Source organism: Triticum aestivum, chromosome 4B (assembly GCF_018294505.1).
Source record: "Triticum aestivum cultivar Chinese Spring chromosome 4B, IWGSC CS RefSeq v2.1, whole genome shotgun sequence".
Classification (NCBI taxonomy): Eukaryota; Viridiplantae; Streptophyta; class Magnoliopsida; order Poales; family Poaceae; genus Triticum; species Triticum aestivum.
In genome coordinates this window covers 460,483,275-460,494,780 of record NC_057804.1, presented here as the reverse complement: position 1 = coordinate 460,494,780, position 11,506 = coordinate 460,483,275, and the positions used below count along the sequence as shown (strand labels likewise).

Genomic DNA, 11,506 nt, shown 5'->3' with positions numbered 1-11,506 from the left:
AAGTACTGTGTAAAAATTTCAGAAACATTTGACGTTCCAGTAAAAAATGTAAATTCACGCACTACAGCCAAAGTTTCTGTTTTTTGCACCACACATAGCACATAGCAAACAAGCAATCTAATCACCCTAAAGCCAAAGCTTGGCACATTATTTTTATAACACAATGGATATATACAAGGGGATAATTATTTTTGAGAAAAATCAATGAAAAATTCTACATTGTTTCCATGAGCATGAACACAAGTGTTCAAGGTCGACCCTCACTTTTCCAATGCATAACCTTCCAATCACTTCTCTTTTTGAAAAAGTTTTTAGGCATAAAAGGCAAGTAATTTTTTATATTTTCATTCTATTATTTTTTTGTTTGTTTCACCCACAACTAAAGAAAACAAAAACAAAAGGGAAAACAAAATTCTACTTAGTGAAGAAAGCAACCAAGCACACACGAGAATATCAACCCCACACTATTGCTCCCGGCAACGGCACTAGAAAAGAGCTTGATAATCCCCAAGTGCAAGGAATCATCGTAGCAATTTCCAAAGGTGGAAGTGTTAAGTATGGAGTGTCAAACCCATAAGGAGCTAAAGGTAAGATCAATATTCTCTCAAGTCCTATCTGCCATTGATACGACTCTACATACACCGAATGTTTGCTTCAATCTAGAAACGAGAAATAAAACTATGTTGTGGGTATGAAGAGGATAGCTTTTCATGATGTCGGAGAACTAAAATATAAAAGTCGGTGTTGTTAACATAAAGTTAGAATATATTACTATATATCATAAATAGCGAGTGTGGAATAATGATGGATCAGTGTGCGGAATTGTCCTAGAAATTGTTAACAAGACCGGTAATCATTATTGCAATTTTATATGGGGGAGAGACATAAGCTAACATACTTTCTCTACTTGGATAATATGCACTTATGATTGGAACTCTAGCAAGCATCTGCAACTACTAAAGATCATTAAGGTAAAACCCAACCATAGCATTAAAGTATCAAGTCCGGTTTATCCCATATGCAACAACCCCCTTACTCGGGTTTAAGCTTCTGTCACTCTAGCAACCCACTATAAGCGAATCATGAACGTATTGCAACACCCTACAGTGGAAATCCTTCACGTGTGTGCGGCACAGAAGGCACCGTAGGACAACACCAAAAAAACATACAACTCAAACCAATCTAGATCACCAATCAACCCAAAATACAAAAGAAATCTACTCAAAACATCATAGGATGGCAACACATCATTGGATCATAATATGTGGCATAAAGCACCATGTTCAAGTGGGGGGTTACAGCGGGGTGCGGGAGAGTGGACCGCTGAAAAGAGATGAGGAAGGTGATGAAGATGGTGATGTTGATGAAGACGATCACCACGGCGATGATTTCCCCGGCGGCACTCCGACGCCATCGAGATAGAGAGAGGGGTAGAGAGTCCCTCCCTTGTGCTTCCTCCTCCATGGACTCCCCCCTAGATGGGGAGAGGTTGTCCCTCTGGTCCTTGGCCTCCATGGTGATGATGGCCCCCTCCGGCTTCCTCCTCCATGGCCTCCGGTGATGATGGCCCCCTCCAGCAGGGCGCCAGAGGGGGCCTAGATTGATTTTTCGTGTCTACAAAGGCTTGCACAGGCGGAACTTCCGATCTAGGTTTCTTTTTGGAGGTTTGGGGATTTATAGGAATTTTTGGCGTCGGTTTCACGTCAACGGGGTCCATGAGGCAACGACAAGCCAGGGGGGCGCGCCCTAGGGGGCACCCTCCACCCTTGCCACTTCCTCGTGAAGCTTCTGGTCCAACTCTTGTGCTTCGAGGTTCTCTTTTGATCCATAAAAAATCACCATAAATTTTCAGCCCATTCCAAGAACTTTTATTTCTGCATAAAAAACGACACCATGGTAGTTATGGTGAAAACAGCGTCGGTCCTAGTTAGTTCTAACCGAATCATACCAAAACCTTATAAAATTGTTGTAAACATGGCATGAATACTTCATAGATTATAGATACATTGGAGGCATATCAATGACACGAGCAAGAACAAGAGCTCTTGAGGACATCTCTCCTTAGTGATATTTCATATGACCCACTCAAGACATGGCTACTACCTATGTCTGGAATGTTATGCACGATTAGGTACCAAGAAGGCCCTCTCGAAGATGCACGTGAAGAAGGAGAAGTCTCCAAGTTCATGGGTGAAGAGAACCAACGAAAGGAACCGAGAACAACTCCAAGGACCCGGACATCCGGCTAGGACCCTGGACATCCAGGCCCTGGAAGTGTCGGCAGCAGCAGCGACTCAACAACCAACTCTACAGGGTCCGGGCATCCTGCCTGGCCCTGGAATCCGGCCCGACGACCTAGACATCCGTCGCCAGCCTGGAAATCCGGACATGCCGTATCCAGAGAGCAAAAGAATCAGGCCCCAACGGACCGGACATCCGGCCCTACGTGAGCCGCCGGGGATCCGGACTCCAGCCCGAAAATCCAGACCACGCTTATCTAGAGGGCACAAAAACTAGACCCTGCTAGCCCGGACATCCGACCCCCGCGCCCGGACATTCGGCACCTCGTGAAGGCCCGGACATCCGGCCCGACGCCCGGACATCCTGCCCGATGCCCGGACATCCGGCTCCCCCTGTCTATGCACAGTGTAAAGGGTCGAAGCCCATGTATCCATTCGCCCCCCCTAGACTATATATACCCTTCTCCCCCAACGTTTTAGGGTTAGCAATAGTTTAGCTCATTTGAGAGATAGAGCGTTGTTCATCCACTTGATATCTACTCCATTGGAGGCCAAGCCCTCCTTATAGGAGAAGATCCCCAAGTGGATTCAAGCCCTCCACCTAGGAGAGATCCCCTCGTGGATTCAAGACCTTGTCTCCGGATCGAGAAGAACTACCGCCTCTTGTATCATCCTTGTTGTGTTTGAATCTTGTATCCCTCTTCGTGTTCATGGATCTAGCACATGTGTGATTGTTCTCATCAACTTGAGTGTCTCTCTCATGTTTTCCCTCGTGTTTCCCCTCGTGTTCTTCATGGGGTCCCCTCCAAATCGTGAAAGATCAACCTTAGGGTTTCCACCCTACATCAGAATCAAAGGAAACCGATGAACACCCCCCAAGCCAAAGAAAACCGTAGAAAATGAAATATACGATAATGGCAAACAAAACACAAAAAGGGATAATGTGTATAAAAGTCCACAAAAAAGAAAACAAATAAAAACAATGAGAACCGTAAAGAAAATAGTGAAAACAAAAAAGGAACAAAAAACTCAATAAAAACCAAAGAAAACCATTGAAATCCATAAAAGCATGGAAAAATTATAAGAAAATAAAAAAACTAAAAGAAATGAAAATAGTCGACAACCTGAGCAACGATCGGGGTGTGCGACCTGAGCAAGGACCTGCTTTCTTGGCCATCCCAAACGAGAGGACACCAAAGGCGAGTTGTAGTAGGTGTCAATACGAGTGATATATAGTTTTGGCAGTTGAAAATGCTCTAGCACTTTCATAGTGCATGTACAACGATGCTATCTTAAGAGTGCTACATAGGATAAATACTGAGATGGGGGAGAAAGAAACCGTATGAAAAGTTTTGCCTTCTTAATTAATCTCTTAGCAATAGTATTCTCACCACATACTTAAGGATATGTAGTTGATAAGCCTTAGAATAATCCATTGTACATCTTTTTTATCGTTTTATCTTGATTACGTGGTGGACATAAGACAAGATAACCTTATCAATCATTGTACATGCCTTCACATACCATTAAAACCAGTAAATTACCCTCAGGAGGGGAAAAAACAGCAAGTTCTTTTTGAACAATGAAAAACAGTAAGTTTTCTTTAGGGGTTGAAAAAACAGTAACGCTTTGTTTGGATGTTTGCATTGGGAGGCTTGGCATTGCATTGGGTTGAATACCAATATCACAGGATATTGGTATTGAAATTGAATGCTAATATTTCTGTTTGGATGTTTAGGTATTCAGAACGCAGACTTGATATTGAGGTTGAATGTCAAATGTTGGTCAAAATGAGGAATTGAGTTGCAAGAGACTTTGATTTTTATGTTTAACATCCGAATATAGGTCAAAGTGAGGAATAGCGCGGGACCGAGGGCAAGAGAGCCATGGGGGTAAGTGCCATGGCAGCAGAAGGACGCAACAGGCTCCACGGGGTGCCGACAGTGTTGGGCGAGGGGCGGCGGCACGGTCGGCATGAGTGGCACGAGCCACGAGGCAGAGGTCGCCATGGGGTGCTAGTCGTGCTGGGCGAGCCACCAGGGAGAGATGGGGGCGCCGACGTCCAACTCGCAGCTAGCCGCTTCTAGTCTCTACCAGCCGAATCAATTTTTTAGGGCCGAAGTGGGATGCAACATGCGGGGGAAGCGAACTGTGCGAATACCAAGCAAAACCGAGGAGTAAAGCTCCGAATTGGAGACTAGGTCGTGCAAGTGTTGCGGTGGGGCATCGAATATTGGGATTCAATCCCAAGCGCGAATGCCATGGCCTGCCAAACAGCGGTATTCGGCTACCCGAATGCCAAAGTCTAATTCTCGCTCTCAATGCCAACATCCAAACGCAGTGTAAGTGGACGGGCCTGATCTGGTTTGGGCTTTGTGGAACCTACCCCAACAACCCAGCCAAAAGCCCTTGCCCCGAATCTCTTCCACGTTCTCCCTTCCGCGACCAAAGAAAGGGGAAAACCGATAGGAAACCTTCCTGTCAATGGCCGCCTCCCCTTCCAAGGGCGTTAGGGTTTAACTCCAACTTCTCCTAGATCTCTCTCACCGCCCCTCTCCTCGATCAGGTACTGCAGCACCTGGTAGCCTCATGGGGTACCTGCAGGAGGCCAGGGAGAATCACGTCAAGAAGAAGGTCGAGGAAGGTGAGTCAAACGCCCACGCTTCTAGTTCTTCGCGATTTGGAATATTGAGAAATGCAGAGCTCGTCCTGGTTCTCTAGCAGATGTGTAATCGGGAAGTGCGTGAACTCCGCTGGCGTTTCCTCTTGAAATCGCTACGCAATCTGAGCGGAATCATGCGTCATGGTGGCGGTAGCGGTAGCTGGCTGGTTGCAGTTTCAGCGAACCAGGGAGGCTCTGGCTATGAATCTTATTTAAGGGAGGCGTTGTTACGCGTAGTGGTAGTGGTAGTTGGCTGCTTGAAGTGGTCTGCAGAAAGCTGGATCGATGTTTCTAGCTCATGTTATTTATGTATTTAGCATGAAATTTGGGAACCCTGTTCTGGTAGAATCTGCTAGTGGTTCACCGCAATGAGAAATTTTGAGAACGTTTTAATGTATCATTTAAAGGTTCTCGTTCTGAAAGGGCTAATTTTGCCCATTTTGTTTCGCCTTTCAGCTTTGCGCAGCAAAATGAAACAAAAGGCCCTCAAGGAATGTGATGTACTGTGTTCAAAATACGCTGAATGTGCTCGAGGAAGAACTTTCTCTGTGGTTTGGACATGCCGCAAGCAAGCCAAAGAGTTGAATAACTGTCTTCATCAATTGTAAGTGACCATTATATGTCTGTTATAAACTTTTGTTTTTGGACAAATCTTGCAAGTTGTATCTTCATTCTTGTTTAAACCTCATTTGTTATGGTAGAGTCTCACTCGTGCAAATAGAAAATATCAGCTTTGAAGACCCCAATATTGCTCCGTCCGAATAAATAGAAACATTGTGCTTGTAGATTGATCACAGAAACTAATAAGCTGGCTTTTATTCGTCATTCAGCAGAAGAAGAATGTTAAAAATATCTATATATTGTACAGACAATCAGACAATGTGAATAAGTCTGATAAATTAGTTCATGCCTGTGAGTTTCTCATGATTATAACAGCTCATATACTACGTAGACACTAGATTTTTCCATCACCGACAAAAGTATATCTCTTTTACATTTAAGTCCTTCATATGGCGTAGTTCTGACCATCGATTTGGGTTTAGAAGCTGTCTTGTTGACAGCTGTTGCTGTTTTTGACAAAACTGTCTTTGAAAGTAGCACCAGCTTCATTTGGAATTTTATAGAGCCAAGTTCTCTGTAGGTTTTGATTTATAGTCCGAAATTCTGACCCTGCCAGGAACTTGTGCCGGTTCTTGGGAGTGGTGCCTGAACAGAGTGTAAAACCATTGGACAAGATCACAGAATATGATGTACTTGTCACCAAATGGTAACTTTCCATTTGAGGAACCTAGTGCTGAAACATGTTTGATGATCAATGCATTTGCCTGAATTTTGAGAAGTGTATTTATGCTATTAGTTCTGACCACATTATGCCTGAATCTTGAGAATTTGGTTCCACGTGATTGGAATGTGCTTACAATTACTTTTTGCCTCTATCCTCGAAGTGGCATGTTGCATTGTCCGAGTAGACTAATATTGGCATGGCAGATACCTCTTTCATGTAATTCATCATGCGCTTTTGTATGTTGGCAGCACCAATGATGCAATACTGGAAGATATGAAGAAGGCTTACATGGCCGAGGAAGAGAGCAAGGAGAAGAACAAATAATCTTTATGCATCCATGCCTGTATGTACACTGCTGCTTTTGGAATTTGGCAGTTGCTTACTGGTTATCTTAGTTGATTGATGCTGAATTCCTAGAGACCTTTTGTGAACATTTGGGTTTGTCCAGATGCATAACCTGGTATGATCTCAAGGAATCCATGTATTATTTTATTGACTTGCAAGTTGTGTCTGATAGCATTATCCTCCAATAACTTGTTTAGCTGACCAAAGTGTTCAGTTTGGCCTCCAGAAGGTAATTAAGTACTGAATCATTCACGAAAAATACATTTTCTCTTTGCGCTAAAAAACTGGCGACTTCTCTATTTTTTAGCCCAAAGCTTAAAAACATAATGCCAGAAAGTTGCCCTTGGTTTCTGTTAATATGCAATATACTATACCTTCTGGATGCACTCGGTTGTTCAGTGTTTTTCCTTCTCTTTTTGACAAAGCTGGCCCTCTTTTGAATGTTTAGCCAAAAATGGCCCTAGTCCGAAACTTTAATCAAACATAGCTCTTTTACTCAACGTGACCCATTCCATCGCTAAACTTGGCTAGGTCAGCAACAGGCATCTTGATTCCGAGAAAAACTTGGCGGTATCGCAAACAATGATGATTTGGGGTCAAGTCCAAGGACCTTGGAGCTGACTTATTTTCCATTCTAGGCAGTAGCTTTGGTGCTGAGCTCCCAAACTGAGCGTCACAGTCAGAAGCTTTGATCCTCGAATTGCTGTTTCCTTCGCAGAATCGCCAAGTTTTTCTCCCCACCAAGATGTTGCTCGGTGCTGATTCAGAAGTTGAGCGTCAGAATTGGTGGTGTAAAGCAAGCCAAATTTTGTGAGCCTTTTGCAGTAGGATCATCTTTAACTAAACTTTTAGAAAATGGTAAATTTTGTCAATTTTCACTCGTTTTCACCCTAAACATTCAGTTTATAGGATTCGTAGCAAAGAGGTTCTCTCATGGAAATAGTCTCATCTCTTCAACTGTGCAGTGCAAAATTTGTGTAAAGCATCCGAACTTCCGAAGATCCATTTTGTGTGAAGTACCGTCTTGTGTTTAAGTATCGTGTGAAGGTCAAGAAATCGCGACTCGCACATGATCACGACGGAAAGAGCGTTTTCAGGTGCTGGGTGGAGTTTGCCAACCAGGCACAGTAAAGCCAGGCGGCCGCAGCGACAGCAGCCGCCGAGAGCACGGCGACAGCACCAAAACGCGAGACGTCCTTGGCGGCCACCGCCACCGCCATCATCCCGAGCTCCGCGAGGCTGGCGATGGCGATCTCCGTGGCGCCGATCAGCTTCGCCTTCCCGATGGGGCTTCCGGTCTGCACCACCTGCAGCCCGATCACGCTGTACGCCATGTGCCCCAGCCTCGACACCACCTGCATGCGCGCGAGCGCCCAAGCCCCCATTAGTCGACCAAAAATTTCGATCAAAGCACACGTCGCAGTTCTCTCGGCGGAAATGCTCTCGTCGGACGGACTTACGATCAGGCCGAGGAAGGTGAAGAGGGCGCCGCGCCGTGAGATGGATCCGGTGAGGTAGACCAGGACGGCCGCACCGAGGAGCGCGCTCTGGCCGAGCAACCCGGCCGCTCCGGCATTGAGGATGCCGAGCTCCTTGACAAGGTTCGGCGTCATGAACGTCGCGAGGATCCCCATCAGCGCCGACGAGCCGGCGAACACGCCGAGTACCAACGGGCTCACGCCTGCCAACAACGCGGAACAAACTGTACTGTGAGCTCAGTGATCTCTGGAGTGCCAATAACCTGGCCGTGCAGTGGCGCAGATGCACGCACCGTGATGGATCAGGAACGTGGTCATCAGAGCGCCGGGGGCGAGGGCGACGTTGAAGCAGACGAGCACGTAGGCGAGGCTCGCCGGGAGGACCGGCTGGCTGATGTACTCGCTCCACCCGCGTCTGATGGTGGCCACAGCATCGACCACTGTCAGACATGAAACGGCGATAGAATTACGATGAATGAACTCCATGCACAGTTCTGTCTAGGCTGCTAGCTGCATGTACCCGTCTCACCTATCATCCGGACGTCGAAAGTAGAAGCAGCATGCAGGCTTCTATGGTCAGAGTGATCGAAGACGCCGTCGGCGAGTCGGTTCATCGCGCCTCCCAGGAAAATCTTCAAAAAAGGTTTTAAGAAATTTTCAGGATCTTAGCAAGGAAAACTTTAATGTGCATTGCTTGAGACGAGGAGAGATCAAGATAGTGCAGCTAGTTTATCATACATGAAGAGGCAGAGCAGAGAGCGATATGAGGCAGGAGAGCTTGATGCAGGTCAGCGGGTCGTTCTTAGAGAGCAGGAATGCAAAGACTGACGCGCCCGCCGTCTGCGCATGAAAAACCATACACTGACCCCTCTTTCAAAACCAAACCATATACTAGCACTGATCACACAATGTGGAATGCGGAGATGAAGCGGATGCAGATGTCTGACCTCGCAGATCAGATCGACTCTGCTGAGCGTAGCATTCGCCTGCGCGAGCGCGATCCGCCTGCCTTCCCCTGCGAGCTTCAGTAACACATTCAAACGGTCTCCACATGAGAAAATTTTCCCCAGACTCATGAGGTTTTGACGCGCGAGTTAGTATTCCCCCATCCATACAGGCTCACCTGCACGACGAAATCACGCTCGGCGATGATGCCAAGCGACACACGGGAGAGACTGTCGACGGCCGTGGATGCCACCAGCACGGCGAACCACGGCTGCAGGAGAAGCTCCGGCGCGGTGGATGCCCTTGGGAAGGTAAAGGCATACGTGATCATTGCCGCCGACACGAAATGTGCTGCGGTCTGACACGTTGACGACAAGCGCGTGACAAGAAAGCAAAGAATTTCGGCAATAGAGAAGCATGAGCACTAATATTTTTAGAAATAAGTTCAGAGAATCACCTGAATTACAGTCAGAGAGCGGTACGTGGGAATCAGAGGGAGCGAGCTCACGAGGTTCCCCACCAGTGGACCTGCGACGAACACCACGAGCTGCGCATCGAATTCAGGCACTTAAGTCAGGAACTAATGTGAGCAGGGGAGCTTGATCAGACCAGGCACCTTCGTGAAGAACCCAAGAACCGCGACCGGGAGGAGGCTCTGATGCAGCGTGGCGACTGCGGCAGGCCAGGTGAAATTCCAGAGGTGCTCCGTCGCGTTCCCGGCGAGGCAGGCCCCAAACAGAGCTGTCGCCGGTAAGTACACACATGTAAGGTGGTCCAGAAACGTTGCTTGCTTGTGGTAATCACATTATGAGCACTACCGTCTACCAGTACCAGTATATTATTACCTTTCATGGCGGCTGGGTAAGCAGGGGTTGATTCCAAGTGGCCCTCTGGGCCGTTTCCCTTCTGCGGAGCCTGGAATTTCATATCAAGAATTCAAGATTATGGTACACCAGTCTGCACATGGCGAGCTCTGAGAAGAGAAAACAGCCGGGAAGAAATGAGAAGAGTTTTGATGGAAGAGTGGCGGCGATCACCGGCAGAGCGGCGAGGAGAAGGGATGGCGTGGACTCATCCTTGGGTAAGATCGGCTCGGTTCGTTGGATATTGGACGAGGACAGATTTACGAAGGGAAGGCCGCCATCTTGGTATCCTACGGCGGAGGCACCCTCGCCGCTGTACTCTGCCAGGCTCGTACCGGAGCTCGCGACGGTGTGGCAGCTTCCGGCGAACCGGGTGTTTGACCTCAAACTGCGAAACGCGCCACAATCAGCAGCAGGACTGGACGAACGCCTCTATTACCCATAGTGTGTTCCGAAAGCAAGCCTGAAGAAACGGGAGGAGCACGCACAGAAGCAGGGTGTACCTCGGCGGCGGCGTGACTCGGCAGCCCGGGCTCCGAGTGAAGGCTGCTGGTGCCGGTTTGCGGCGCGAAATGGATGAGGAGGAGGATGAAGACGAGAGAATCTTGGGCATGGAGATGGAGGCAGGCATGGCCGCACCGCGTCGTCGTCGTCGTCGTCCACGGCAGGCGCCGGCGCGCGGGAGTTGAATGAAACGGATAAGGTGGCTGTTCGGGCCGTGGGGATATGCCTGCGCAAGGCTTTTGGGCCTCACGATATCATCTGTCCGGGCCAAGTTTCTGCGGCCCGTAAAGATATATCTTGCTGCTAATCCCATTCTGCTCTTCGCTGGCACAGGCTTGCTTGGGTTGCCTCAAAAAAAAAAAAAACTTGCTTGGGTGCTCACCGCCAGCTCGTCGTTGGTCCGTCGTCAAAGGTTGCTTGTCCCTGGTAGGCGATCTCCTCCTTTCAGCAATGGATGGTGATGATGGTCTTTGACTAGAGCCCGCTCTGTTGTAGTGCAAGCGGCACTGATCCTTCTTGATTTGACGCTCTGGTTGTTGGACACAAAATTGTTTTCAGATTTGACGTGACACATGGCCAGTTCTTTGTAGGGATACAAAGGCACTCGTGTTTTACTGTTGTGTGCTCTACATGAACATTATTCACAACACACTGGCTAGGCCAAGAATACGCATTGTGACTTCAAAACCAAAAGCAAAAAGCGCGCACCACAGGTGTATCATCAAAACAGTTCTTCTTTCACGGCCACCCCTCAACTCAAGCGTTTCGATTGGATCAACAAGAACCCAATCTGTATGCCAAGAAGAAAAGCAAAAGGATTCTTTTTTTTTCCGGGGAACTTCAGAGAGCTTTATTCAACGAATGCATTCGCCGAGCAGTCAGTCAAAAGGCTACTGATGAGGAAGCTAGGGGTAGTCGCGAGCCAACTTTCAATCACATTAAGCATACTAGCACGCTTAGCACATAGATGTGCATGACCGTTTGCCGCTCTTATTACATGTTGAATTACAAAGTAAGAAAGCTAAGAATGAGCTCTCTAATTTCTGTGAAAATCGGTGCTACAATCGAACGATCGTTGTAGCGATTGTTCCAGAGGTTTACTGCCTCTAGACAGTCAATCTGCAGGGTCACGTCAGTGAAGCCCCTCAATCTGGCGAAAACCACGCCCTCCTTCATGGCTTCAA

At 47.5% G+C, this 11,506-nt stretch overlaps 2 protein-coding genes across 2 annotated transcripts; one reads left to right on the top strand and one right to left on the bottom strand.

Moving 5' to 3' along the window:
* The first annotated feature begins 4,607 nt into the window (after positions 1 to 4,607).
* Positions 4,608 to 6,728, top strand: LOC123092710 (uncharacterized protein DDB_G0275933). The gene is made up of 3 exons (XM_044514529.1): positions 4,608 to 4,884; positions 5,359 to 5,506; positions 6,436 to 6,728. The coding sequence occupies exons 1-3, from the start codon at positions 4,830 to 4,832 to the stop codon at positions 6,509 to 6,511; spliced, it is 279 nt and encodes a 92-aa protein (XP_044370464.1). The 5' UTR covers positions 4,608 to 4,829; the 3' UTR covers positions 6,512 to 6,728.
* An 846-nt stretch (positions 6,729 to 7,574) lies between these two features.
* Positions 7,575 to 10,566, bottom strand: LOC123092709 (solute carrier family 40 member 3, chloroplastic). The gene is made up of 12 exons (XM_044514528.1): positions 10,322 to 10,566; positions 9,993 to 10,206; positions 9,801 to 9,870; positions 9,572 to 9,696; positions 9,413 to 9,502; positions 9,134 to 9,313; positions 8,958 to 9,032; positions 8,749 to 8,850; positions 8,540 to 8,642; positions 8,304 to 8,450; positions 7,993 to 8,213; positions 7,575 to 7,887 (listed from the first exon to the last, which is right to left on the bottom strand). The coding sequence occupies exons 1-12, from the start codon at positions 10,447 to 10,449 to the stop codon at positions 7,606 to 7,608; spliced, it is 1,737 nt and encodes a 578-aa protein (XP_044370463.1). The 5' UTR covers positions 10,450 to 10,566; the 3' UTR covers positions 7,575 to 7,605.
* Positions 10,567 to 11,506: the final 940 nt, after the last annotated feature.